The 26,643-nt window shown below is 37.4% G+C and overlaps 1 protein-coding gene across 3 annotated transcripts in view; it reads right to left on the bottom strand.

Annotated features, from left to right (window-relative positions):
- The window catches only part of heatr1 (HEAT repeat containing 1), a 216,473-nt gene that overhangs the window by 122,856 nt on the left and 66,974 nt on the right, over nucleotides 1–26,643 (bottom strand). For all 3 annotated transcript variants that reach the window (XR_007894235.1, XR_007894236.1, XM_051666734.1), the window contains exons 24-31: nucleotides 23,886–24,017; nucleotides 23,637–23,740; nucleotides 23,409–23,555; nucleotides 21,175–21,293; nucleotides 20,941–21,062; nucleotides 15,836–15,964; nucleotides 3,869–4,099; nucleotides 3,611–3,740 (exon numbers count right to left, since the gene is read on the bottom strand). Coding sequence is in view for 1 of the 3 variants with exons in the window: in XM_051666734.1 (XP_051522694.1) it covers nucleotides 3,611–3,740; nucleotides 3,869–4,099; nucleotides 15,836–15,964; nucleotides 20,941–21,062; nucleotides 21,175–21,293; nucleotides 23,409–23,555; nucleotides 23,637–23,740; nucleotides 23,886–24,017 (1,114 nt within the window). In the remaining 2 variants the exon portion in view is untranslated. The remainder of the gene's footprint in view (nucleotides 1–3,610; nucleotides 3,741–3,868; nucleotides 4,100–15,835; nucleotides 15,965–20,940; nucleotides 21,063–21,174; nucleotides 21,294–23,408; nucleotides 23,556–23,636; nucleotides 23,741–23,885; nucleotides 24,018–26,643) is intronic.

Here is a 26,643-nt window from a genome sequence, read left to right as displayed (position 1 = left end):
TACTTTCCTTTTGTCAATGCAACCATGTGCAATATTCAATCCATCTGTTTCTACTTGTATCCATATTTCATTTATATTCTTTAAACTATCCTACAACTTCTTCAATACTTTACATGACCTGCACATAACTGTTTATCTGTATATAAAATATTCAAACAACACTATTGCTCAATAGTATACTTCTCTTTTTTCACCTGTTATATCGTATTTTTTTATTTTTATGTCACTATATGTATATATGTTTAAATGTATATGTTTGTATGTATATATGGTTGCATTTGTACTAGAAGCTTCTGTCACCATGACAAATTCCTTGTGTGTGTAAGCATACTTGGCAATAAAGCTCATTCGGACTCTTCTAATCTGTTATTTTATCTCCATTTTTATAGTTAAGTCAGAAGTTTACATACACCTTAGTCAAATACATTTAAACTCAGTTTTTCACAATTCCTGACATTTAAACGTAAAAAACATTCCCTGTCATGCAAGTTTTCAAACAGCTTCAGGTGATGTAGATCGCAAAGTATGAGGGAATTATAATGCAAAAATACAAAATAAGTAAATACAGAAGCACTCTCATTGTGAAATACAGCGGAGCCGGAGTTGCCACTCCGCTGAAGCAAAACTTGCGTGTCAGTTAAGATCACTACTTTATTTTAAGAATTTTAAATATCGGAGTCGCATGGAGCCATGCAGGGTCAGATGTGAACAATGAGCTCTGTGCACTTTGCTAGTTTTTAATTCATTTTATGTCATAAACCGGTGAGATTCGATACACCCTGCTACATAACTGTTCTATGAAGTCAACATGTCAAAGAATTCAAAATCCTCAGACTCTGGAGATATTAAAAGACACTTAAGTGCTCAAGCTGAAACCTCAGACAGGGCCGCAGACTCAATTTGGATGGTGCGGCGGGTGAAATTAAAAGCCAACTGGTGAGCATGTCTGTAATGTTGGTGAAGGTCATAGCGGACCTGGAGGATATTGCTGTAATATGTCGATCGATTATGGTGATGGAGGTGAAATTCTCTGAGTTGGTTACAAGAAATGGGGACGTCGAGAAACGGATCGATTATCTGGAGTCATCGGAGAGGGAATTAGCTGCTAATCTGCTAGCGACTAAAGTAGATTTGGAACGCGTTTGGGAAAAGCTGGAAGACCTTGAGAATCGTAATCGGTGAAACAATGTTCGAATTGTTGGAATTCCTGAGCATGAGGAGGGGCGAGATATGGTAAAATTCCTAGATGAGCTGTTCCCGAGTCTGCTCGACATAACAGGCCATAAACTGGAAATCGACCGAGCTCACAGTGTTGCGGCTCGCAGGGGAGACAAGCCCCGATCAATTCTGGCCAAATTTCTGAAATCATCTAAAAAATATCTTGTGTTATGCGAGGCGAGGAGTAAAGGAAAGCTTTCTTGGAATAACCACAGCATTTTCTTGTTCCCAGACTTTGCGAATTCGACATGAGGAACGTGATCGATTCAAGGCATGCAAGAAACTCTTACATCAACGGAAGATCGCTTTTGCACTGATGTTTCCAGCCAATTTGAGAATAGATACTAAGGATGGCCGCCAAAAAAAATGTACATGCCCACAACAAGCGATGTCTATCATAAAAATCAATGGTCTGAGGAAGTCATGGTGCGTTTCTCACATTGCTCCCAAGTGAGAGGGTCTCGCTGAACATACACTTGACCATCCGAGGAAGCTGGGCGCCTGTCTTGTTTCTTTTTGTGCTGGTTCCGCCTAATGGCTGGAGTTTATTTTGTGGAATAACACTCCCTCGGGACAGTTGTGGATGAATCTGCTCGTTCTTTGTGCTCACCACAATGTAAGGCTGTCTTTTTTTCTTAAAGGAGACCTATTATGCCCCTTTTTACAAGATGTAATATAAGTCTCAGGTGTCCCCAGAACGTGTCTGAAGTGTCAGCTCAAAATACCCCACGGATAATTTATTATACCATGTTGTAAATGCCTCTTTTTGGGTGGAATCAAAAACACGCTGTTCTCATGTGTCTCTTTAAATGCAAATGAGCTGCTGCTCCCCGCCCCCTTTCCGGAACAGGGCTGTGCCTTTACAGCTCGTGCTTTGGATACTATAGCAACAACAAATCAGAACCAATATGACTGACACCGTAAATATCGGAGTGATTTTCAGCCATTTAGCAACGATGGATGAGCAACACAAAAATATACTGTAATGACGTTAGCTATGCGCTATAACGAGACATGACATTTTAGGGGGTTGTCTTGCATCATGCGATTTGCAAACATTCACAAAATATAAAATGTGATACTTACATCTTCAGGATATAAAGCTGGAACATGAACAGTTGGTACTGATCCATGCTTGAGAATGAAATATTTAGAAAATCCTGCTTTATATTGACCCTCATTCACAAAGCAGTCTGGTGTAAAATGATTTGCTCAAACATACACAAATTTTGGTATGTTTTGGGGAACATTTTCTTCAAAAACAAAACTGGTCCACTGCGTCTTCAGTGGATCTGATGCCTTGAGTACATAAAGACTCACTATGTTCACTTTTACAGCCTACAACAGAACATGTTTGACGCTTATGAAGCTGAGACATTATTCTTCTCAATGTAGCTGCTCCAGCGCAGACAAAAACGGCGGACTGTGTATCGATCACTCAGGGGAGGATCTATGATAAAAGGGTGGAGTCCGTCACCAGTCGTGGGCAAGGCCTGCTCTAAAGTGATGTCACTTTAGAGCGGATACCAAAACCAGTCATTTTGAGACACTGTTTCTGATTAATAGAAATATAAGAAAGAGGAGTGGGTGGACTTTTAACATTGTAGGGTGGTTGTGTACACACACTGCCGACTCACATTTATGTTCAAACATCATGTAAAAGTGAATTTTGCATAATAGGTCCCCTTTAAATGCTCCAACTCTGAGTGCCTAATGTTAGTTTGATTGCTTGTGTGACGTGAGCAAATAAACAATTGTCTATCTGATGTAGTAGATTTATTTTAATGCAGGTGTGGTTCAGATCGAAATTAAATTAGTACTGCTGTTGGATAACGGGTTCTTTTATGTACTGCGTTTGTGGGGCGGGTGCGTGTTTACAAAACAGGACCTGTGCAGGACTCTGGGGCGACCAATTTGTTCCAGTCATGTAATAAACATGAGTTGTGAAGCAGATTTATAAGTTAATTATATGTAGCAATTCATAAATTCATGTTAATGTCAACCTTTAATGTGACAATGCTGCCTGAGTTTTTGCTTTTGCTCAGCAGTTCGCTTGCGTCAGAAGACCAAGCACGAGCATATACATGCACGCGCACAGGAACAGTTTTTATAGTTTTTTGACTATAAAGTTTCCCAAATTTTTCTCATACAGTCATTATTTGGCTTTGTAAGGCATTGTTATATGTTACTACTGAACAACAAACACATTTGACCTGTAGTATTTTCATTAATATTTACTTAAATTTCAGTGAAACGTTGTCATTCATATTATTAATTTTTAAAAGCTATCAGCCTGTTTTCCCACTTTAGTTATCATATCGGCAAAACCCACTATAGGTCGACCTCTAATTACAGCTACTTGCATTCTAGACATCTGAACAAGCCATCTTACCTTCTTCACTATCCTGTGGTAGAGTCATGAGATACTGTATGATCTTGATGAGAGAAGTGAGCTGTTCCTTCACCTCAAACTCACAACAAACTGAGATCCAGAAATCCTGATCCCTCTCCACAACTGACTCCTGAACACAACATATTACAAAAATGTCTCTATAAACCCTAAACAGAAATAGGTTTACAGTGTCTAACTTGAACTAAAATATAAATACAACAGCATAGCATATGAAAACATGCATTAAACTTTTGGTACCTTCTCAGCTCCAGTTGCATTGACAGAAGTTTGTGTGACATGCTGTTTGAACAGGAGAAGCATCAGGACCCAGAGGAAGCGGGAAGGGTCCAGCGTGTCAAGCAGCTGACTGAGAATGGGCAAGCGCCTGTGCTCGGGGACATGAGGCAGGGCATCAACAAACACATGTACGATACGAGTCACCACAGTCTCCATATAACCCTCTGACTGGACACTGCCACCCTTATGCGCCTGAGGAGAGAGAATTGAGAATGATATGGAATAATAGCTTTCTTTTTTCTTTAAGGAATGTTCTGGATTGAAAAGGGGGGGGGGGGTCTTTGTAGAGCCCCCTTGAAAATGGCAATGTAAGGGGGGCTCTGTAGCACCCCCAGTTTCACCTACAGTCACCAAAATTTGTACATATATAGTTCTCATAAAGCCGAACAACTTTCATATTCACAGTAATTAGATCCGCCCAACAAGAAGTCGGCCATTTTGGATTCTGAAAATCGTCGGCTTGAACTTTTAAATACTCCAAGGGGATTCATGTGATTGACACCAAATTTGTGCAACATCATGCCAAGACATTGTAGATGCAAAATTCCGAACAGATTTTTGATATTTTGAACGTATCGCCATGACGAAGCAATATATTTATGGCGAAAAATGTGAAACAGGAAGTTCCTTATATCTTCTGTGTGCATTGTGTGATTTTGATAAAAATTCAGCTGTATGTTTGGTAATGAGGGCTAATCACATTGATGCAATTATTATGGGTCACGGTCATAGTGCCACCAACTTGCAGCATGAAATATGGCACTTTTAAAAGACTTTGAAATAGCCCTCGTGTTTACATGAATTGCTTCAAAATTCTTTAGAATGTCAAAACACTGCTGATGTAAAATTGTAAAGGAATTGATATCTTAAATACTGTTGCCATGGCAACACATTATTTATTCCTTTCTTCCTGTATTTGGGTGTTTTTGAGACACTTTGCATTCTTTTTTCTTTTTTTTCCCTCTCCTTTTTCTCCCCAATTTGGAATGCCCAATTCCCAGTGCGCTCTAAGTCCTCGTGGTGGCATAGTGACTTGCCTCAATCCGGGTGGCAGAGGACGAATCTCAGTTGCCTCCGTGTCCGAGACATCAATCCGTGCATCTTATCACATGGCTTGTTGAGCACGTTATCGTGGAGACATAGCACATGTGGAGACTTCACGCTATTCTCCGCGGCATCCACGCACAACTCGCCACGCGCCCCACCGAGAGCAAACCACATTATAGTGACCACGAGGAGGTTACCCCATGTGACTCTAATCTCGCTAGCAACCGGGCCAATTTGGTTGCTTAGGAGACCTGGCTGGAGTCACTCAGCATGCCCTGGATTCGAACTCGGGACTCCAGGGGTGGTAGTCAGCGTCTTCACTCGCTGAGCTACCCAGGCCCGAGGCGCTTGGCATTTTTAAAATTGAATGGAATTTTGCACACACATCAGAGTAGTCGGCCATTAGGGCTGGGCAAAAGTTGCAGGGGGGGCGGGGGACGCGTGCAGGGGGGCTCTGAAGTGCCCCCTTTAAAATGGGCATGAAAGACAGCCTCTGTAGCACCCCTATTTTCACCTACAGTCACCAAACTTTGTACATATGTAGTTCTCACTAAGCCGGACAACTTTCATAATTGTAGTCATTAGCTCTGCCCAACAGGAAGTCGGCCATTTTGGATTTTCTGGAAATAGTAAGCTCTGAACTTTTAAACACTCCTCCTAGGGGATTCATGTGACTGGCACCACATTTGTCCAACATCATGCTAAGTCATTGTAGATGCTTAAATCTGAACTGATTTTTTTTTATATTTTGAATGGTGTCGCCATGGCGAGGCATTAATGGCGAAAAATGGGAAACAGGAAGTGTCTCGTTTCTTCTGTGTGCAATGTGTGATTTTGATGAAAATTCAGCTGTATATTTAGTATTGGGGGCTAATCAAATGGATGTGACTATTTTAGGTCACGGTCACAGAGCCTCCAACTGGCAGCAAGAAGTGTGGCACTTACAACAGACTTTAAAATAGTCCTCTTATATTTACCCAAATTGCTTCAAAATTGTTTAGAATAGAAATATTCCTGTTATTTTTATCTGAAACCCTTCAAAAGTTTTTAGAATAATGTCAAGACACTGCTGATGTAAAATTGTGAAGAGATTCTTGATATCTTAAATAGTGTTGTCATGGCAACAGGTCAAATTACATCATGTTGTAGTGTATTCGGGTGTATTTGACACACTCGCACCAAACGTTTAATCACGCATATGACAAATGTGGATATGGTGGGTCACGGTCATGGGGCCTGCAGCTAGCAACAATAGATGTGACACTTCGAACAGACTTTGAACAAAAAACAACCCCTCTTATTTTCACTCGTCACATCAAATTTACTCAGACGTCAAATTGAATAACGTAAGGGGATTCTTGATATCCTACATGATATTTTCATAGCCAAAGTCAAATAACAATATTATTTTTTGGACTGTTCAAGGGTTCACACTTGCAATAATTACACATTTATTACATTTGCCACTCGACCAAATGCATGTGTCCAAAATGGCCCCATGTTGCTTGGGCCCATCATCGCTGCTTGCAGATATATTTTTCTTTACTCAGTTTAGAATATCTATACCTCACTGTGTGGAACTGATTTGGAGTACTCTTATGTGAAGAGAAACACAAACCTAGCACTACACATTGTTTTAATTAAATTAACAGTTATTCCAGTGAAAGTCTTCAGTAGAAAACAAGCTAGTTCTCTCAACACATTTTTAGGAGCCAAGCACCAAAGGTGCTGTGGCACCTATTGTATCCATTGGTGTCTATGGCAGCCCATTGAACCGTCTTATGAAAATTATTACATTTGGCACACTGATAGGGCATGAATAGTACCCATGGCAAATTTGGGACCTCTACGACAAACTCTGTACTGACACCACCAGTTCAAAAATACACTTTTCTTTTGCATGTATATTTTAAACCATTTGTCGTAGAGACAATTATTTTTTGTCTGATCACTCTCCTCCCAATGATTATTTTAAATGAATGCACAGAAATGACAGTTTTGCCTTTGTTTAAAAGTTATGCCATTGTGATGTAGGATTGCTTCGATACCCAAATTTTGGCTACAGTGTGATACCAGCCCTGGTACCTCGGTATCGACACTAAATCGATACTTCGGCAACAAATGAATAGCCTCAGATTACTGATGAAATCACACAGAAAAGGACTTGATTAAAAGAACTGCATAAAGTCTTGCAGTTGCAAATTCTGCATTTTCCATTTTAATATTTCTGGATTCCACGTTTTATGTTTTAATTAAATGTTATCATTAGAACAGTGTTTAATTAATCAAATAAAAATGATATAATTAATTTAACAAAAAACATAAATGTTTTGGTCAAATAAAATGCCGCACAACAGAGCTTCACAGTATAAATGAAAACATTAAATGGAAAAAAATCTGATTATCTGGGGCACAAGGCTGCTACAGCTTAATCACAGGTTTCTAATGTTTAGTGCACTTGTATTTTTTCTGATATTGCTTACATGCAATAATAATTGTAATAATGATACTAATAATAATTATTATAAATATGAATGGTAATAATAATAAAACCATTCATTATTAAATTGTTATTAGTGATATTATTGCTATAACGCTGAATATAAAATAAATTTATACAATAGTAATATTTTTCTGTCGTAATGTCTTCAATTTCAAGCATCCAGTTAAACAGAGCTTTTATTTTGGTGGAACATTCATTTTGATGGACCTCTGAGTTCTTCCTGGTAATATTTTAATAAGGTCTGCAATCTAAATGAACAGCCGAAATATTAATGAGCTGAGTTCTCAGAGCAGCAACTGAAGAGTTTGTGTTAGTTTTAACAGCCGCTCAAACATTAAACACCACATCATGTGCCTCACGTGCGATCTCTCTCTCTGTGTGTGTGTGTGTGTGTGTGTGTCTAGTATGACAGAACAGAGCAGCATCTGCACCTCTCGTTCATTCTGAAGCGTGCATTGTGTGTAGACTGCATATTATTTAATTAAATAATATCCATCTGCTGTCTAATGATTACGCTTGGCCATATCAAGATTTTAATTTGATTAATTGTAAAATTGTAATTGATTTAATCTTAAAAAGGTCACATCTCGTAAATGACACATCTTGTAGGCTGGAATACATTGCATAATTCCTGCCAGAATTCAAATCCACTTGGCTATAACAACATTGTCAATGTTTGTACTCTCAGCTTGGAATGTCTCTTTGGCATTGTTTAGATGTGTAAACCAAATGGTCCAGTGGTTAAAGCAAAGAGTTATGAATTCGAGTCCAGCAAAAAATGGTTTTAAATTTGTACTTCTGTTGACCTCTGAGTCTTAATGTTGTGCTTACAACAATGTAGGCCGTACTTCACTGCATAATTCCTTCTTCATTTTAAAACTTCTTAGCTGTAACAATATTGTCTCAGCAACGTTATATACTCTCAACTTGGAATGTCTCTGTCATCAGTCGGACCAGTCACAGAGAAACTAAGGAACTTACTGTCATCGCATGTTGTGGCTGCCGGAGGTTCTTTTGTGAAACAAACAGACCAAGAGTTCAATACAAATGGTTTGACAAGAAGCTTAAGTGTAAAAAAATTAAGTTCATGCCAGAAGGAAGATGTCAGTGTGCTGGCTTTTTCTATTTGCTTTTTCATTGTATTGTGTACATACCAGCCCACTTCGTGTTTACTCATAGGTTAACAGCACTGGCATTGACCATACGTTATCAATGAATGTGATTTATCAATGCCTATACTGAATTATGAAACCTAAATTATAGAGTTCATATCAAATAAACTGTATAAACTGTCCAACCAGTCACAATAGAGGGCATTCATTTTTAGAGAAAATCAAACAAAAACTACGTCTTTCCACAATCGTTTCGCCCCATGCCAAGCAATTCTGCTGGAAAAACTATATACAATTTGAGAAGCAGTGATGGGAATAAACTTAAGAAATACAGTAAATACAAGCATCAAAGAAACGTTTTTAATTAAGTATATAGTTTAAAAAGTAAACGTCAGACCGCTTTTTAAATTTATATTATTTTTAAAATTAATTTTACTCATTAAATTCTTAGTTAATTGATTTCAATACTTATTTAATTTCACTTCTGTTGAAATTTAGTCACGGCAGATTGTATGTAAGAACACAAAGCCTTCAGATGTCTTACACATGATTTACATGGTGTCAGGAGCAGGTGTAAATTTTGTTCATACCAACTAACATTTTGAAAATCCGAAAAATTTCATGAATCCGAAAATATACATCAGAACGGCTTTAAAAAAATATTCTACTTGTGTTTTATGAATGAGGCCAAATGTATAAGAAATGCATTTTTTTTTTTTTTTTTTTTTGAATAGTTATTATAAATTTCCAAGTTGGAATCAATAGTACTTTGTAAAATAAGAGAAAAATAATAAATCCTAAACAGTCAAATAAGTCTCTTAATAACTGGGCAAGGATAAGGACATTGGGGGCCCAGAGACAACCAAACTAGTGGGGGTATGGGGATCTTCTATCGTTTATATAAATAAATATATACAAATATAAATAAATAACTAAATAATGCTGGTTTTCAATGTGTTTTCATGAGTCACCAGTATCACAAGCAGGGCTGCCGATAAGGGGGTACAACAGGACTTTTTGGCCCGTTCCCGGGCTTGAATTGTTCCCGGAGTAGAGTGGGGGTCCACAGAAAGGTTATTCCATATTGTAGAGCGCATCTAAATGCACTCAGAGTGGGAGATGCAAATATAAAACGGAGACAGCAAGCAACGGCAAATGCCATTCGGGTAGCGCACGATGATGGGATAACTGTCCGCACCCAAACCTTTAATCATTTATTTATGCCCACACAGAAGTAAACGGTACAGGACACAAATATTACAGGTGCAAAACAGAATAGTCTACTTTGACAACCCATGGACCAGTTACATCAGATTTCCAGATAGGGCTGGAACGATTAGTCGACGTTTCGACAACGTTGACAAAAAATCGTCAACAAAAATGTAATTGTAGAATATTCGTTTGATCTCATTTAATTTAACATGAGATCACATTAAACTCTAATGATGGCACGCGAAAGGAGCACTTCTGCTCGCGCCTGATTGAGGGGAGGAAGACAGCTCACATTCCAGATGATCTCCAAACCTCCCAAACAGCTTAAGGTGATGTAGATCGCAAAGTATGAGGAAATTATACAAAATTACAAAATAAGAAAAATACAGAAGAGCTCTCGTTGTAAAGCAAAGCAGAGCCGGATCTGAAGTCCCTCGTATGTGCTTGCTGCATCTAGATTATTACGTGATAGCGCGCAATGTAGTGAATCATAACATACACCGATCAGCCACAACATTAAAACCACCTGCCTAATATTGTGTAGGTCCCCCTCGTGCCACCAAAACAGCACCAACCCGCATCTAAGGATAGTATTCTGAGCTGCTATTCTTCTCACCGCAGTTCTGTGGATGGAAAAGCCTTGTTGATGAGAGACATCAACAGAGAATGGCTAGACTGGTTCGAACTGAAAGTCTACGGTAACTCAGATAACTGCTCTGTACAATTGTGGTGAGAAGGATAGCTGGATAGATGCGGGTTGGCGCGGTTTTGGTGGCACAAGGGGGACCTACACAATATTAGGCAGGTGGTTTTAATGTTGTGGCTGATCGGTGTATGTGTTGCAGTGTGTATCTTATCTTGAAGAAAATTGGCGATATGCAGCTTTTAAGAAGTGAGAGTTTGTTTTTAGTTAATGATGGATCAAAATCAAGTGAACAAAAAGGTGAGAGGGGGTAGTCTTCGCCCATTATACAGTGCAACAAAATACAATTTTGATTTGTTGTTGTTTTGGCTTGTTTTCCAATATAAATATCTAAAACTCCTTTAAAACAACATATTTACTTTAGGAGCTATACTGCAGAAGAAAAATGTATCAAAGAATGTTTAATATAATATTAAATATTTTTATATTTTAAAATATAAAAAAAAATACTTAAAACAAGAAACATTTACCTATATAATATAATATAATAATATGAATACAAGTATATTTTGACTTTACTGGACTGGCAGAAGTATGATCAAGAAAATATATAAATCTTATAGATTGCTTCTAAAAGTAAATGTATCTTGTTTTAAGGACTTTTAGACCATTTTAAATGGAAAACAAGACAAAACACTTTAAAAAAAAACACTTTTCAATAAACTTGATAAAAATGACTTTTTTCCTTTAATTCAGTGAATGTCATTTAGAGGTATTTTTAAAAGATGAATTTCTCGCATGCTGAGTGACTCCAGCCAGGTCTCCTAAGCAACCAAATTGGCGCGTGGCGAGTTGTGCATGGATGCCACAGAGAATAGCGTGAAGCCTCCACACGCGTTATGTCTCTGAGGTAATGCGCTCAAGCCACGTGATAAGATGCACGGACTGGCAACTGATATTCATTCTCCGCCACCCGGATCGAGGCGAGTCACTACGCCACCACGAGGACTTAGAGCGCACTGGGAATTGGGCATTCCAAATTGGGGAGAGAAAAAAAATGACTTTGACAACAATAATAATTATATTTTCGAATTGTACCTAGAAGTGTTGCCTAGAAGGTTCCTTTATAATTAAGGGGGAGGGGGGAATGCACGCACATCCAACACTTCTACAACAGGTGCTGGATCAAGGCAAAAAGCATCAGCACTGTTTAATAATTCCCTTTTATTAATTTAAAAACAACAGCAACGTTTCAATCAGAAGGATATTCGTCAGGCACACATCAATACGCAACACATCAATTAAGTACTTTTGTCACAACCAAACACATCATTATGTTGACCCGTTTATAATTAAGAGCATTAGCCGAAAGATCATTTCTTTTATATATAAGCAAAATGGACATGGTAAGAAATGAACCTATATGAATTGATATTGGGTGAATGAGATTTTTCATATTAGTGCAGAGGGGTCTGCTGAACTGTAGAAAGTGAGCCCCAATGATGGAGGACTGCTTATGAGAAGTGAACTTTTTATTCTCTCCTTTCTTCTTTTATTTCCAGAAAAGCAAAAAGGGACAGTTAACAATGACGCAATAATTTGACAATGAATATTGTGGTGTAATAACAGTTTGTACGAATAGAAACTAATTAATCAGTCCTCATCTGTACGTTTTTTTCTTCAGAAGAATATGGTGCTTTTCTCAAGTGTATGCTCATGCTTTGACTAAGGGGACATTATAATAATTTACAATAAAATCTGTACTGTTTAGAGATTTGTAGTGTTCTCAGTGATGATCTGTCGCCCTGTGGATGATGCTAAAGCATCAGCTGAGCAACAGACTGTGTCCCTAACTTCATTTTATGGTGTTTGTTTGTGCTCTCTTTTTTATGAATCGTTTGTGTTGTTGTATTCCTCACTTGTAAATTGCTATAAAGTTAATGTAAATGTAATTGAAACACGTTGCACACAGAAGCCTCACACAACAGAACAGCAGTGCTCGGTCATTCTTTAAGCTTCAGATTGTATGTATTCACACTTACCGGAGCTCATTACAGAGATAATTTTTATACTTTTACCAAATAATATCACATTTGTTGTGATCAATCTTTTTATTTCAGAAAGAAGAGTAGTTTGCTGCGACTACCTTGACACTTTCACTATGCTGAATATGATACTGGAAGCACGTTATCACCCTGAGATTGTACCGGAAATATGTAGGCTAGGTGCCATGCATAGAGTCTATTCACAAATACTCATTTTGAAATATCAGTAATAGTATAAATGTTGTTACTTTTACTTTTTCAAAATCAGCAAAGATTTCCCTGCAAAAAGATGTGGATCACAATAAGGCGGCGGCCATTTAAGAAACGATATTACATGGTCTTCTACTTCCCGAAGAGCACAGAAACTTTCATCAGGAGGAAGTAGACAGCTAAAAGTCCTGATATAATTCCATAGAAATTCTTATTTGTTATTCTTTCAGGGGTAAATAGAAGTTCTAAACATCCGAGAAACGGTATACTGTTTCCGAACATTCAGACGCTGGCCACACCGCTGTGGATGGTGTTTAGAAGTACATTTAAATATGAGGATGCTCAGTGATGATTTAAAGTAATATATATATATGCATTAGAAAATGTGCATTTTGTCTTGTTTACATTATTAATTCATGACACTAATGCGCTAACATGCCATATGCGGCCATAATATGTGCCGATTACACACTGTTATTGTAATTTATGACACTGAGACTATTGCAAAGATGAGCGCATAAATGCATTAATATGCAAAATAAAGACAAAAGAATGATGATAGAGGCATATCTTACTTTGGGCAGATGTGTGAATGGCTTTCGCTGCAGATGGCACATGAGTGAAGCAGCATATAAAACAAAAGAGTGAATGGGCACTTGAGAGTATTTGAGTAGATTTGATTCCTTTTGTAGACTAATAAAACAAATCACATGGCATTGTCTTGGAAAATGTCTCAAAGCGAACAATCGTACAAATGTAGGTAAATTGGCACCAGCTTGCTTATAACTCTACACCCCAGTGTGTTCACACTGACTGATTTTGACTGACTAAACAACAAACAAAATCAGCTGTTGGCCTCGAGGCAGGTGGAGCACCAGTTTACACCTACGGATGACGTGGACCAATGGCAGTAAGGTGTTTAGAAGCCAGGAAGAATTTTTCACAAACATTTGCCCAGGCGAGTGGTTACGAAACACCAAAACGAATGCAAAAACACCTTCATGGCCAGATTTTGTTCTAAATGACCAATTTGTTCTTCGATTTCGTAGGAAGTATATCTAGGCTTTAATAAACTGCATAAAACTTCTTTTTCAGCAAAGTATTCATCATGCTGATGATGTAGAGGCTTTAGAAAATCATGCATCAGATATTTACATTTACATTTATGCATTTGGCAGACGCTTTTATCCAAAGCAACTTACAGTGCCCTTATTACAGGGACAATCCCCCTGGAGCAATCCCCCTGGTCCTGCCTTGCTCAAGGACACAGTGGTGGTGGCTGTGGGGATTGAACCAACAACTTTATGCTTATCAGTTCAGTGCTTTAGTCCACTACGCCACCACCACTCCTATGTGAAACACACAGCTACTCATACTGCCAAAACTGTTTAGTGCACACAAGCCACACACACACAGTTATTTCTTATTTCTAGCTGGGTTGTAATGTTGCAGAATATATACCATGATTTTGTTTTATTTTAAACTAATAACATTTTTAAATAATCCAAGTATCAGATTATTTTAAGTACAGTAAATACTTCCAGTAAGGCCAAGCATGTACTGTATATCTTTTGTACACATGCAGTTTCACAACTCACAAATAGGTGGCTTTCTTTCCAGTTAAAATTCTACTATATAAGCCTGTATTCAGTATGAAAACATGTAGGCAAGCCTATGCCAATTTTCATGTTCATAATTAATAGATGAGAGCTGTAAATCTACTGTAAATCTATTGTACTCTATTATGGGTCATTTTTGCCCCGGACATCACAGTTGTCATTATTTTTAAACATAACAGAAGGGTTAATATTATTATAAAAATGTTTTATGTAAACTGTTTTTCACAATAGCCTAAATTTATTTCCATCTGTAGCCACACATTATATGCTAAATACTTTTCAAATTGGCAGGTACTAGCCTACATTCTGTACAACGTTCACACTCCATACATTTGTTATAACAGCAAACTTGAATAAATATTGACAAGACAAACTGATCTTGTTTTAAGGAATTTTTGATATTTTTACAGGAAAACAATACAAAAATTATCATCAAGAATATGATTTTTGCCCTAATATCAAAGGTCTTGCTAGAAAAAATAAATTATGATCAAACATGAATTCTTTATAAAAAAAAATTTAGCGTGCCTGATAATGTGCATGTAAAATGGATAGAAATAGCATTTTAGCTTAGTGTAAAGCTGACAATTTACACAAGGTTTATTTCTATTTCTTGTGCTCCAAACTTACTTCTCTGTCTGCTCGTATGAATGTAACACATCATAAGAAAGTGTTTCACCGCTGTTCAAATGCACTTTGGATCGCATCATTTATATGTATAAATGTTTTCCATCTGAAAGGACTAAATATTAAATGAAACAAATGACAATAAAATGCAAAGTAATCTCTTCAGTAATCAAAATACTTTTTGAATGTAACTGTATTCTAAATACCAATGATTTAAATTGTAACTGTAGTGGAATACAGTTACTTATATTTTGTATTTTAAATACGTATTCCCGTTACATGTATTTCGTTACTCCCCAACCCTGCATGTAGGCAATATCACTAAAACAAGTGTACTGAAAATTAGCACTCTGTGATTCAGCCGTAGCAGTCTTGTGCCACAGGATATCAGATTTTTTTTTATTAATGTTTTCATTTATACTGTGAAGCTCTGTTGTGCAGCATTTTATTTGACCAAAAAAAAAAAAAAAAAAAAAAGGCTATTTTTTGGTTGAATTTTTTTATTTTATTTGACAAACTAGTTTAATGATAACATTTAAAACATGGAATCCAGAAAAATTAAAATGGAAAATGCAGGATTTGCCAATGCAAGACTTTATGCAGTTCTTTTAATCAAGTCTTTTTTCTGTTTGATTTCATAAGAAATCTCAGGCTATTTATTTGTTGCCGAAGATTGATTTGGTATCGATACCGAGCTACCAGGGCTGGCATTGTACCGAAGCCAAAATACTGGTGTTGGAACAACACTATACAGTAGATGCTTTCAGTAGAGCTAAACTGGAATATTCCTTTGAGAGAACCACCTTTTTTCCTTAATATAATAAATAAACGATCCCATCCGGCCAAGTAGTGTTGAAATCAGACATTCACATTAAAGAAATGTGTATATTAAACAGACTTTTAAACAAACCTTTATAAGAGCAGGGATGACTGCCTGTACAGTCTTGTTGATGACCTGGAAACTGTATGTATCATCCAGTCGCATAATGTTGGCACCCATGAAAGTGAAGATGGGCATGATGTTGTGAAGAACCTTCTCCTGAAATCAGAAGATAAATTGTTAACACAGTTTGTCCATATCGAGAAGGCGGTGTTACCTCTATTGATCTAACGATCACAGTGATCTGTATGAACTGTCATTTTACTAAAGGCAGATTCTCTTGAAGTACAGATGCTGCCTTTGAAAACGCGCATTTGTTCATGCGCCGTCAGGCAATCCATCACCTGAAATCTCTCAGCAGACAAATGCAAACTTATTGTAAAATGTTACCAATTAATGTAATATTCCAAAAGATGCAATGAAGTTGTAAAACAAAATGAAATTAAGTGCATTTTAGATGCATTTTTATCACATATTCAATAATTAAATATTTTTTTACACATATTGCTGTAGGCATAAAGTGTTACTTTTTTATATTGGTTGTCCTCTGCCACAAATGGATTACTTAAATCTCAAATAGCATATGTGGTACAAAGAAATGGAGTGTGCCCCTTATTTTCCTAAAAAGAAACTAAGAGTCTCTTTTCTTCTGGTGTGGTTTGCGACATTAGCTTTAAAGTTCTTCATTAATGATTCTTTTGTCTCACACTGAATTGGGGGAGGGTATACTTAAGGTGTGAATCTTTCCTTCCTCCATGAGGAGAACATTTCTACAAGTTAATCTGATGCATATACTTTGGCGTACATTAATAAAGGAATATTGTACATTTAACATACTTTGTCTAAATGTTCAGTATTACTGCCTATATAATATTATTTGACCCAACCATTTTTGTTAAATAAACCACCATTTTTGTCTGTTAACTTGTTACACACAAAGCACAGGCATTTTAGGCCGCAGAGTGTGGTGTGAATTTCAGACTTTATTTGACTAAAAATCCACCGTGAGCTGTCATAGACATGCAAATAATATGGCATGCTATTCATCACGATTTGTGAATTCAGGTGACATCATCTTCCACTGCACAATTGGACATTTTAATTTCATAATGATTCTTTTTTATATAATGCAAATAGCTCCAAAAGTTGAACACATATAGAAGAAACCACTCTAATCTTGACAAGTCTGATTTGTAAAATTTTACACAGCAAAGTTTTTGTCTGTCTATCAAGTCTGCGGGGAAGGTGAAAAATAAGTGCACTTCAATTTTAACTGCTATTTCCAATAAACACACTCTGGGTTCATGCTTCACTTGATTAGGACAGATTCTGATTTGTAAAAACTTTCAATACCACATTTGGTGGCATTCAATTGCATCTTACTGCCCTACCCCCATTGCCTTGTGTAATAAAAGGCAATGGACTTTTGGAGCTATTTTCCTTATATAATAAAGAATCGCAATGTTAAAACGTCCGATTGCTGAGCATAGGATGATGCCACCTGATTCACAAATTGTGAAGGAAACACATGCAATACACTGATCAGCCACAACATTAAAACCACCTGCCTAATATTGTGTAGGTCCCCCTTGTGTCGCCAAAACAGCGCCAACCCGCATCTCAGAATAGCATTCTGAGATGATATTCTTCTCACCACAATTGTACAGAGCGGTTATCTGAGTTACCGTAGACTGTCAGTTCGAACCAGTCTGGCCATTCTCTGTTGTCCTCTCTCATCAACAAGGCATTTCAGTCCACAGAACTGTTGCTCACTGTATGTTTTTTGTTTTTGGCACCATTCGGAGTAAATTCTAGAGACTGTTGTGCAGTTACAGAAATACTCAAACCAGCCAATCTGGCACCAACAAACATGCCACACTCCAAATCACTGAGATCAATTTTTTTTCCCCCCATTCTGATGGTTGATGTGAACATTAACTGAAGCTCCTGACCCATATCTGCCTGATTTTATGCACTGCAGCCACACGATTGGCTGATTAGATAATCGCATGGATGATTGTTGGTGCCAGATGGGCTGGTTCGAGTATTTCTGTAAATGCTGATCTCCTGGGATTTTCACGCACAACAGTCTCTAGAATTTACTCCGAATGGTGCCAAAAAACAAAAAACATCCAGTGAGGGGCAGTACTACTGATGGAAACGACTTGTTGTTGAGAGAGGTCAACAGAGAATGATCAGACTGATTCGAACTGACAAAATCTATGGTAACTCCGGTAACTGCTCTGTACAATTGTGGTGAGAAGAATATCATCTCAGAATGCTATTCTGCGATGCGGGTTGGTGCTGTTTTGACAGCACGAGGGGGACCTACACAATATTAGGCAGGTGGTTTTAATGTTGTGGCTGATCGGTGTATTATTTATAATGTCTACAACAGCACATGGCTGACTTATAGTAAAGGACATCTTGAATTAAATTCTTAGGTTAACATTTATTTATTTTTTTTTAGCCTATACACGCAAACTGAGGGAACAGAAATCACGTAAAAAAATGCACACAAAGGAAAAAGGTTATTTTTTTTGGTAACATATTCAGTGTGTTTGTTTAGTCGGTGATAAACTTCCCATTCATTTTGTAATAAACTCAAATTCACATTTTTATTGTTGGTCTCTGTGATCCATCCGTATAATTCTATATATTAAGGTAAAAAATGTTTGTTCATAACTTTCATTAAAATATAATCAGGCAAATCTCAAAAACTGTTATGTCACATTTCACCCCAAAATCTAAATAAATAAATTATATTTGTTATTTTTCATTTAAATGAAGTAAATGGACTAAAACAATAGAACGTTTTTAATGGGTTTCTTTGGGAGAGAAAACACTTAAAGTAAAATGATTATTTCTCTGTTTTAGTGCAAACGACAACGAGTGACATTAGCCACATTTTAGAGTGTCCATTGAACTTTATAAACCGGGGCATAATAAAATTGAGTGCTATGTAATGCCCCTATTCTTGCATCAGTAATGAGAATGTGCATCCCAAGAATATAAAAATACTATGAATAACTGAATCATTAGTGTTTTGAGATGGAGATCACAGGTACCCCAGCCAAGCATTGGCTTCAGCATGAGAACAGCACTGTTTCTGTGAAAAAAAGGAGCCTATATATGACCGAGCAGAACTTGAGACTTTCATACATATAAATTTATAGTCACTGATATGAAGTCAACAATATCAGCAACAGATGTCAATATTGGCAGCGTTTTCGTATTAATCTTTTAAGCATTATATAATCTTATAATGTTTATGGCAATAATATATATCATAAATGGATATTGATGGTATACAGTGAAGAAATGGTCTTTTTGAACTATCGGCAAAATAGGTTCAATATGGCTGTATGATTATGTCGGACATGTAACAGTAGGGCTGCGTATCGCCAGCCACCTCACGATATGGTATGTATTGCGATACACGTCACGATTCGCTTTTAATTTCAATTAATTTGGGTATAGTTCAGTTATAATGTCTGTTTTGCTTGCAAACAGTATGAAAGAAATTCTCTTTCAGCCAATGCTGTTATTCATTATACAGGGGACCTTCTAACTTGTTAAATTACGTACATATCAATTTTAAAAATTTTATTTTACCATTAGTTTTTCATCATTTTGGTAACATTTTAGCTTTTTTTTTTTTTATGTAGTCTATGTATTACATCAATAAATGTGTATTGAAATTGCATATATATATACAATATATTGTTACATGTTTGTTGTTTACATGCCTAATTTGTACTATTTACTTACAGTTGTGCTCAAAAGTTTGCATACCCTGGCAGAAATTGAAATTTTGGCATTGATTTTGAAAATATGACTGATCATACAAAAAAACTGTCTTTTATTTAAGGATAGTGATCATATGAAGCCATGTATTATCACATAGTTGTTTGGCTCCTTTTTAAATCATAATGATAACAGAAATCACCCAAATGGCCCTGATCAAAAGTTTACACACCCCTGAATGTTTGGCCTTGTTACAGACACATAAGGTGACACACAGGTTTAAATGGCAATTAAAGGTTAATTTCCCACACCTGTGGCTTTTTAAATTGCAATTACTGTCTGTGTATAAATAGTCAATGTGTTTGTTAGCTCTCACGTGGATGCATTGAGCAGGCTAAATACTGAGCCATGGGGAGCAGAAAAGAACTGTCAAAAGACCTGCGTAACAAGGTTTATAAAGATGGAAAAGGATATAAAAAGATATTCAAAGCCTTGAAAATGCCAGTCAGTACTGTTCAATCACTTATTAAGAAGTGGAAAATTTGGGGATCTCTTGATACCAAGCCAAGGTCAGGTAGACAAAGAAAGATTTCAGCCACAACTGCCAGACGAATTGTTCGGGATACAAAGAAAAACCCACAGGTAACCTCAGGAGAAATACAGGCTGCTCTGGAAAAAGATGGTGTGGCTGTTTCAAGGAGCACAATACGACGATACTTGAACAAAAATGAGCTGCATGGTCGAGTTGCCAGAAAGAAGCCAATGCCACAAAAAAGCCCGGTTACAATATGCCCAACTGACACGCCTCACAGCTTCTGGCACACTGTAATTTGGAGTGACAAGACCAAAATTGAGCTTTATGGTCACAACCATAAGCGCTATGTTTGGAGAGGGGTCAACAAGTATTGTGCTCCTTGAAACAACCACACCGTCTTTTTCCCAGAGCAGCCTGTATTTCTCCTGAAATACACAATATCATGTAACAAGGCCAAACATTCAAGGGTATGTAAACTTTTGATCAGGGCCATTTGGGTGATTTCTGTTACCATTATGATTTTTTGAAAGGAGCCAAACAACTGTGTGATAATAAATGGCTTCATATGATCACTATCCTTAAATAAAAGACAGTTTTTTTTGCATGAACAGTCATATTTTCAAAATGAATGAAATCGGTGTTGTTACACAGAATGAAACACAACTGCCCTCTACTTATCATGTCTCTCCTACACCGCCTAATGTCGCGTCACACTGCATAAAAATCACAGAATCTGTTTCCCTCGGATGCGCATTCTCTCAAAGACCACATCTGTATCATGCCTCCAAAATATTTGGATTCAGATTAGAACTCTGACTTAACTTTGTAACTGAATGTTTGTGACAGTACTCACAGGGAAGATGCCTGCCAGGGCCCCGAGCAGCAGAAGGGCATGATGGTGAGTCTGGGGCATGTCTGATGTTCTGACGCATTGCACCACCAGCTCCACGTTAAATTTGTCCTCCTCCAACACATCTACACAAAGATCAAAATCAAATGCGGTAGATCAGTTTCCTGACTGAACACTAAAATAAACACAAATCAGAGTAATATGCAAATCCAGAATGTTCAAGTTGGTTTCAGTAACCTTTGCTAACGGGTCCTCCATCAGGAGAGATTTTCTGGCAGATGTTGAGGAGGCAGCCGAGGAGCAGTTGTTTAGTGTACTCTAGATTCTCCTGCTCAGCTGCGGCAGGCTCCAGACATCTATAGCATACATGTTAGACACAAATTATCTTTACGAAAAAAAAATGCAAAAATTTATAGATTCGCATTTCTTGAAGGAAAAGCAATGCTTGCAAGGCAGCAAGGGAATGGTGTTAAAGTTTTAGGTAAGTTTAGGGTTTAGGCTTTGGTTCTGTATAAATAAAATGTCAGAGATACATGAGAATCAACATCTTATGTGAGAGTCTTTGCAGTGTAGAGGCACTGGCACAGGCAGATGGTTATGTTAAAAAGTAAAAGTCCAATCACAATTGACTATGCCAAAAAATACATCAGTATTTTACAGAAAAAAACATGAAAGTACAGTATTTTAACATAAACAAAACCAACATACACAGTTTTGTCACTTTTATAATAAATACTTAGCAAAAGTGGTCGACTGATGTGTGTGTGTGTGTGTATATATACACACACACACACACACGCACGCACACACACACGCAGTATTTATGTCAAGTACTTTTGTCCACACACACACACACACACACACACAGTTGAAGTCAGAAGTTTACATACACCTTAGCCAAATACATTTAAACTCAGTTTTTCAACATTCCTGACATTTAATCATAGAAGACATTGCCTGTCTTAGGTTAGTTAGGATCACTACTTTATTTTAAGAATGTGAAATGTCAGAATAATGGTAGAGAGAATGATTTATTTCAGCTTTTATTTCTTTCAGCACATTCCCAGTGGGTCAGAAGTTTACATACACTTTGTTAGTATTTGGTAGCACTGCCTTTAAATTGTTTAACTTGGGTTAAACATTTTGGGTAGCCTTCCACAAGCTTCTCACAATAAGTTGCTGGAATTTTGGCCCATTCCTCCAGACAGAACTGGTGTAACTGAGTCAGGTTTGTTGGGCTCCTTGCTTGCACACACTTTTTCAGTTCTGCCCACAAATTTTCTATCCAATTGAGGTCAGGGCTTTAAGATGGCCACTCCAATACCTTGACTTTGTTGTCCTTTAGCCATTTTGCCACAACTTTGGAGGTACACTACCGGTCAAAAGTTATGAAACACTTATTCTTTATTATAATTTTTTTCCACATTTTAGAATAACAGTAAAGTCATCAAAACTATGAAATAACATAAATGGAACTATAGGAATTATATTGTGACAAAACAAAATCCAAAATAAATCAAAACTGTGTTATATTTTAGCATCTTCAAAGTAGTCACCCTTTGCCTAGAATTTGCAGACATGTCCTCTTGACATTTTCTCAACCAACTTCTTGAGGTATCACCCTGGGATGATTTTTAAACAGTATTGATGGAGTTCCCATCTATGTTGGGCACTTATTGGCTGCTTTTCTTGATTATTTGGTCCAAGTTATCAATTTCAAAAACTTTTTATTTTTTATTAAATTTTAGTTTTATAATGGTATGAAAAAAATCACTGAAACCTGTTTGGTTGTAATGAGTAGCATCCCTAGTTTCGTTTGATCTGCTGCTTTAAATATTTCATTCATTTTCCACATTTTGGCGCGCTGATAAACATGAAATACTCGGATGAGTTCTGCGGAGTGGGTTTCTGACAGACGTTCCAAAAACTTGTTCATTATTTTGAATAACTTTTCACAGTAGCAAATCTGTGGGTCATTTCACTTAATTTTAATCTAAATTTAGTTTAGTATTAGTATAGTTTAGTATTTTTTTTGTTAACACTGTACAATAAGGTGCTATTCATTAACATTAGTAAATGCATTCCTTTATATTTACTCTGCCTTTTCACATTGACAATAAATGTTTTCATCCATAAGCTGAAAAATGTTGCTTTCAGAGGCTTTAAATGGAATTAGGATGAAAATAAGGTGCATTTCAAACTGTTCTGAGATCAGTGCAGACAGAAAGAACACTGGAGGTTAAGTCATTCACTAAATGGGGAGCATCCTAGAGCTTTCCTATGCAGCTAAGTGCATTCACTCCTGATATCCGACCAAAAGTTCAGTTTCAGGTTGCAGATGATGTTTGGACCACCCAACATTTAGGCTTTAGGCATGTCAAACCCGAGAGCTTCACTCTGACAAAAGGTTTGGCAAACAAGTATTCATACATGTCAAATTACACCTGGGAATAGATGTTTGCTTCACAAACCTGGAGAGTAGATTAAATAGAGCAGGCACAAGATACTGAGCTCTCTTTAGCTTCTTCTTGTGTTGAAGCAGCTCTAAAATTAGCGTAACCCTCGGCCAAGAGACACTGCTATCCTCTGGCACTGCCACACATGTTTCTTGTGTTTTTCTGTGGAAATAAATGCAGTTTAAATGGTCAAATGTTCCAGTGCAGGCATTTAATATCAGTTACATAGGCAAATCCACTCACCTCTGCTGTAGTTTACTCCTACGTGCTTGTTGAACTGTAGCTGCAACTCTGTGTTTATCTGCAGGCGTCAACTCATTGGCCACTAACTCTGCATCCACAGCAATCTACAAACAGACACACAGAAAAACATTCAAGGACAAACATACAAAGACGTCACATTAATTGTATTGCGATTACCCTCCTGTAGAGTAGGAGAAATAAAATTATATGTCTGATTCAATAAAATAACAAAGTTAATAATTCCCTCACCGCTTTAAAAACACTGTTGATAGATTGGGCACAGACAGGGTTTTTGTTCCCCACCAGTAAATCAAACAGAACAGCAAGAATCCTCTGCTGAACTTTCTTATCTCCAAGAGCAGAGAAGAAGGGCTTGGTGATCTGAGGAAACATGCAAATCTTGGGAATTAATTAAGTCAAGTCATGAAACTCATGAATATTAATAAGGTTATGAACCGATACTTTCAAATAATCTTTTGTTGTTTTTATAAATAGTGATTCTTGATGACCAACTGAAGCACTCCAACAAATATTTCACATAATTGATTAGTTAAATTTATCCCTTTATCTGCCACTGTTGGTGCTGGGATTTTGTTAGTCAGTGAAAAAATAAACTGAGCAAAAAAAGAAACATCCTCTCACTTTCAACTGCTTTTATTTTCAGCAAACTTAACATGTGTAAATATTTGTATGAACATAAAAAGATTAAAAAATTAAGGCATAAAATGAACAAGTTTCACAGACATGTGACTAACAGAAATGGAACAATGTGTCCCTGAACAAAGGGAGGGTCAAAATCAAAAGTAACCATCAGTATCTGGTGTGGCCACCAGCTGCATTAAGTACTGCAGTGCATCTCCTCCTTATGGACTGCACCAGATTTGCCAGTTCTTGCTGTGAGATGTTACCCCAATCTTCCACCAAGGCACTTGCAAGTTCCCGGACATTTCTGGGGGGAATGGCCCTAGCCCTCACCCTCTGATCCAACAGGTCCCAGATGTGCTCAATGGGATTGAGATCTGGGCTCTTCACTGGCCATGGCAGAACACTGACATACTTGTCTTGCAGGAAATCATGCACAGAATGAACAGTATGGCTGGTGGCATTGTCATGCAGGAGGGTCATGTCAGGATGAGCCTGCATGAAGGGTACCACATGAGGGAGGAGGATGTCTTCCCTGTAAAGCACAGCATTGAGACTGCCTGCAATGACATCAAGCTCAGTCCGATGATGCTGTAACACACCGCCCCAGACCATGACGGACCCTCCACCTCCAAATCGATCCCGCTCCAGAGTACAGGCCTCGGTGTATCGTCGAAGGAATGAGTGTTATACGCAAGTCCGACCATCACCCCTGGTGAGACAAAACCGCGACTCGTCAGTGAAGAGCACTTTTTGCCAGTCCTGTCTGGTCCAACGAAGGTGGGTTTGTGCCCATTGTTGCCGGTGATGTCTGGTAAGGACCTGCCTTACAACAGGCCTACAAGCCCTCAGTCCAGCCTCTCTCAGCCTATTGCGGACAGTCTGAGCACTGATGGAGAGATTGTGCGTTCCTGGTGTAACTCGGGCAGTTGTTGTTGCCATCCTGTACCTGTCCCGCAGGTGTGATATTCGGATGTACCGATCCTGTGCAGGTGTTGTTACATGTGGTCTGCCACTGCGAGGAGGATCAGCTGTCCTTCCTGTCTCCCTGTAGCGCTGCCTTAGGCATCTCACTGTACGGACATTGCAATTTATTGCCCTGGCCATATCTGCAGTCCTCATGCCTCCATGCAGCATGCCTAAGGCACGTTCACGCAGATGAGCAGGGACCCTGGGCATCTTTCTTTTGGTGTTTTCAGAGTCAGTAGAAAGGTCTCTTTAGTGTCCTAAGTTTTTATAACTGTGACCTTAATTGCCTACCGTCTGTAAGCTGTTAGTGTCTTAACGACCGTTCCACAGGTGCATGTTCATTAATTGTTTATGGTTCATTGAACAAGCATGGAAAACATTGTTTAAACCCTTTACAATAAAGATCTGTAAAGTTATTTGGATTTTTACAAAATTATCTTTAAAATACAGTGTCCTGAAAAAGTGACGTTTCTTTTTTGCTGAGTTTAGATAGATCAGCAGTGTATTACACAGTGACTGGTTGGTCTTGTGATAAAGTTTTCGCCTCAAGTACAAGGAGTACCTGGTTCTAAAATGCCCTAAATTAACTTATTTTAATAAACCAAGATTGCATCCATACATAGTGGATGTTTATCATGAGTCGGGATACTTTTGTTTGCATCTTGCTTCGCGATTTATCTGGACAGGAGCGCAAGCTGAGGAACAGCAGCAAGTAGCGCATGTGTCTGTGTGGACGAGAGAACAAGGTCACCTGGATTATACAAATTATGCAAAAAGTGTGAAAATATTATTTAACTGTGTGTATTTAGGATAAATTAAATTTTAGCTAAGAAATTAGACTTAGCAAGACAAGAGAGTCTGCCATTTTATAAAAAAATTAAATAAAATAAAAATCAGCATAATTTCCATCACAGAATTCTATTAAACACAACACAGAAATTAAGATGCACTGAAAATGATACTGTGGTGTAAATTTTCATGACTTTTTAGAAAATAATGACATAAATCTTCTGTGATGCATGCATTGTTGGACAATGTTAGTAGACAAACTAGCAAGAGTGTGGAAAATGTTTTAACAAAACTGTTCTTTGTAAAATTCACATTCCTAAAAGTTGAAGAAACACCCATATATTGATTTACATTATCAATGCATGTGAAATAAAAACTGAGGGGTCTAAGGTTCTTTTATGGAATAAGATTTTCAATTAAAGTAATTCTATACATTAGAAGGTTTTATCCAAAATTAGCGATAGTTATTTAATAGTAAAATTAGTGGTGCACAAAGCTATTTTTGTCAAAGCAATTAAGATTTTTTTTTAGCTAAAGTCCTTGACAATCTCATTGGTCAGTCAGTTTTCATCACAGTCTGAAAAAAAAAATAATAATAATAAATAAA

Source organism: Myxocyprinus asiaticus, chromosome 32 (genome assembly GCF_019703515.2).
Source record: "Myxocyprinus asiaticus isolate MX2 ecotype Aquarium Trade chromosome 32, UBuf_Myxa_2, whole genome shotgun sequence".
Classification (NCBI taxonomy): Eukaryota; Metazoa; Chordata; class Actinopteri; order Cypriniformes; family Catostomidae; genus Myxocyprinus; species Myxocyprinus asiaticus.
Note: the sequence above shows the minus strand (reverse complement) of the source record. Positions and strands in the feature narration are given on the sequence as shown.